This window comes from Sinocyclocheilus anshuiensis, unplaced genomic scaffold, assembly GCF_001515605.1.
Source record: "Sinocyclocheilus anshuiensis isolate Anshui unplaced genomic scaffold, SAMN03320099.WGS_v1.1 scaffold1662, whole genome shotgun sequence".
Classification (NCBI taxonomy): Eukaryota; Metazoa; Chordata; class Actinopteri; order Cypriniformes; family Cyprinidae; genus Sinocyclocheilus; species Sinocyclocheilus anshuiensis.
The window spans coordinates 593,732-595,827 of record NW_015545835.1 but is presented as its reverse complement, the minus strand read 5'-3'; the positions used below and the strand labels follow the sequence as shown (position 1 = coordinate 595,827).

General features: G+C 38.1%; 1 protein-coding gene across 3 annotated transcripts in view; it reads right to left on the bottom strand.

The window, feature by feature from the left end:
• mib2 (MIB E3 ubiquitin protein ligase 2) overlaps nt 1-2,096 on the bottom strand; it is a 75,173-nt gene that overhangs the window by 51,601 nt on the left and 21,476 nt on the right. For all 3 annotated transcript variants that reach the window (XM_016499439.1, XM_016499438.1, XM_016499440.1), the window contains one exon: nt 1,272-1,443. In XM_016499439.1, coding sequence (XP_016354925.1) covers nt 1,272-1,443 — 172 coding nt within the window. The remainder of the gene's footprint in view (nt 1-1,271; nt 1,444-2,096) is intronic.

The following is a 2,096-nucleotide window of genomic DNA, read 5'->3' as shown; positions in this document are numbered from 1 at the left end:
AAATCTTTGAATGAATAATGAACATTTAATTTCACAAACCTTGCAGACTTAGTCGGATCCAGCTGTGAGATCTTGTGAAGTGTGTATGTGTATCCTGAATGATCGCGTGTTCTCTGTGTGACGGTCGGTCTGTGTGATATGAATACGGACAGGAGGAGAGTTCTGCTTCACTGGAGACACGCGATCGACAAACTTTAAACTAGTGATTTCAAATTATGCTGCGCTTTATGCATTTGCCCACTGTCATAGTCATGTCATTTTCACTGTGTGCTGTATGTAAAATGAGTGTTACCTTGGCTTTATTTGGAAAAAAAAATATATGATTCCCAAAGTACACAAACTTCCCAGAATACTGAGTGCCCTGTTGGTTAGTGTTTACTTCCTTTTTAATTAGATTTTTATTCAATATTTATTTATTTGTGAAAAATGCTTTGTCTTCAATGTATGAGTATGTTTATTTTAAACAATTATTTTTAATCCATTTTCAATTGATTTCAAATTTCTTTAAATATAAATTAAAATAAATAAAATTATATCGGCTTTATATAATTTCTTCATTTGATACAGGAACTATTTGAGCCATTCATGCCAGACTGGGGAGAGAGGTGTTGTAATAATGTAAAATATGTGAAAAATAATGTGTTTTTCGAACAACCTAGTATGAGAGCCTGTTCTAGTACACCCCCAAAACAAAATCAAGACTTTGTAAAAGAGCATAATAGGACCCCTTTAACTAGTCTATATATTTCCTGATTTCCAATACAAATATCCTGGAAACAAAATAAATTTACTCGAGAAACAACACTGCATAAAACATCAAGTATTTGTTTGTAAAATCAAGCAAAAAATGTGTTTACAGAAATAGTTCAAATTAAAATATATGAGGAAAATGTCCTGGAGGGTTTAAAAGCAGAAGTAAAGCTCTTATTTTTGTAAGAACCTACATGAGGTTTTTTTATTATTTGAACTGTCAGGGGAATCTTTCTTTTAAGTGACTCATTTTTTATGTGGATGAATGTTTTGTTACTGTATTAAAAGGAACTTTTACAGTTACATCATGTCTATTTCAGGTATACTTGCTCATATCAGTGAGAATCTATGAGTGGAAATAACAGCTATAAAGTGCCTCGTGCGTTTCTTCTGGTGTTGCCCAACAGACTTCCACTGTAAGTGCATTACTGTACTGTACACACTTTTGTTTTGACAAACTGAGGAACTGAGAGGAGGTTTTAGGAAAAGACAGACAGAAGGAGGGAGAGAGGAAGACTCACGGGTGCGAATGCGCCGTCTCGTAGCGCTCGAAGGCGTGCGTCAGGTCGTGCTTGTTGTTCATGTAGCACTGAGTGCACAGGTCGTAGTCGAAACACACCTTACACTTCCAGCGCATTCCCATGATGCCGTGCTTCTTACAGCTGTCACAGATGATGTTTGAATGTCGGACACCTACGTGGAAGAAAGGAAAATTACTACTAATTCTACCAATACCAATTTATTAAACGAAAGATCAGCACGTCTGATCCATTGAATAAGGTCATCTGAACCGAACTGATAGAACCCAGGAAACGCTGAAGACCGCAGCAGCGCAGGGAGTCTCTAAACACACTCATCCGTTTTCCCGAGGCTTTACTCCATTAATCAGAAACACGTCGTTTGAGGCAGATGAGACTGGTTTTAATGATGCAGCAAAAGCATTTCAGTTCAGCATTAAGCATTTCCTTAGTTATAAACACAAGAGCCGGACTCTAATGCCGAAAGATAGAGAGGAAGGAAGGAAAGAAGCAACGCATCTTGTTCATAGGAACGTAATGCATTTTGACAGACAGACAGATATTGATCTCCTTCATATGAATGAAATATAATCAGTTCAGGGATGTACAGAACTGTGGAGTAACTGTTTAAGCCAGTAAGCATCTTAACCTGCGGCCAGTGCGTGTGTGTGTGTGTGGAGATAGATACACACACACACACTCACACATTCACACACACTTTCTCACACACAAACACACACACACGCTCACACTCACACACACTAGGGTTGTGACGGTGAGGAAATTTTCCCACCGGTTAATCGACATGTGACAACACCGGTAATACCG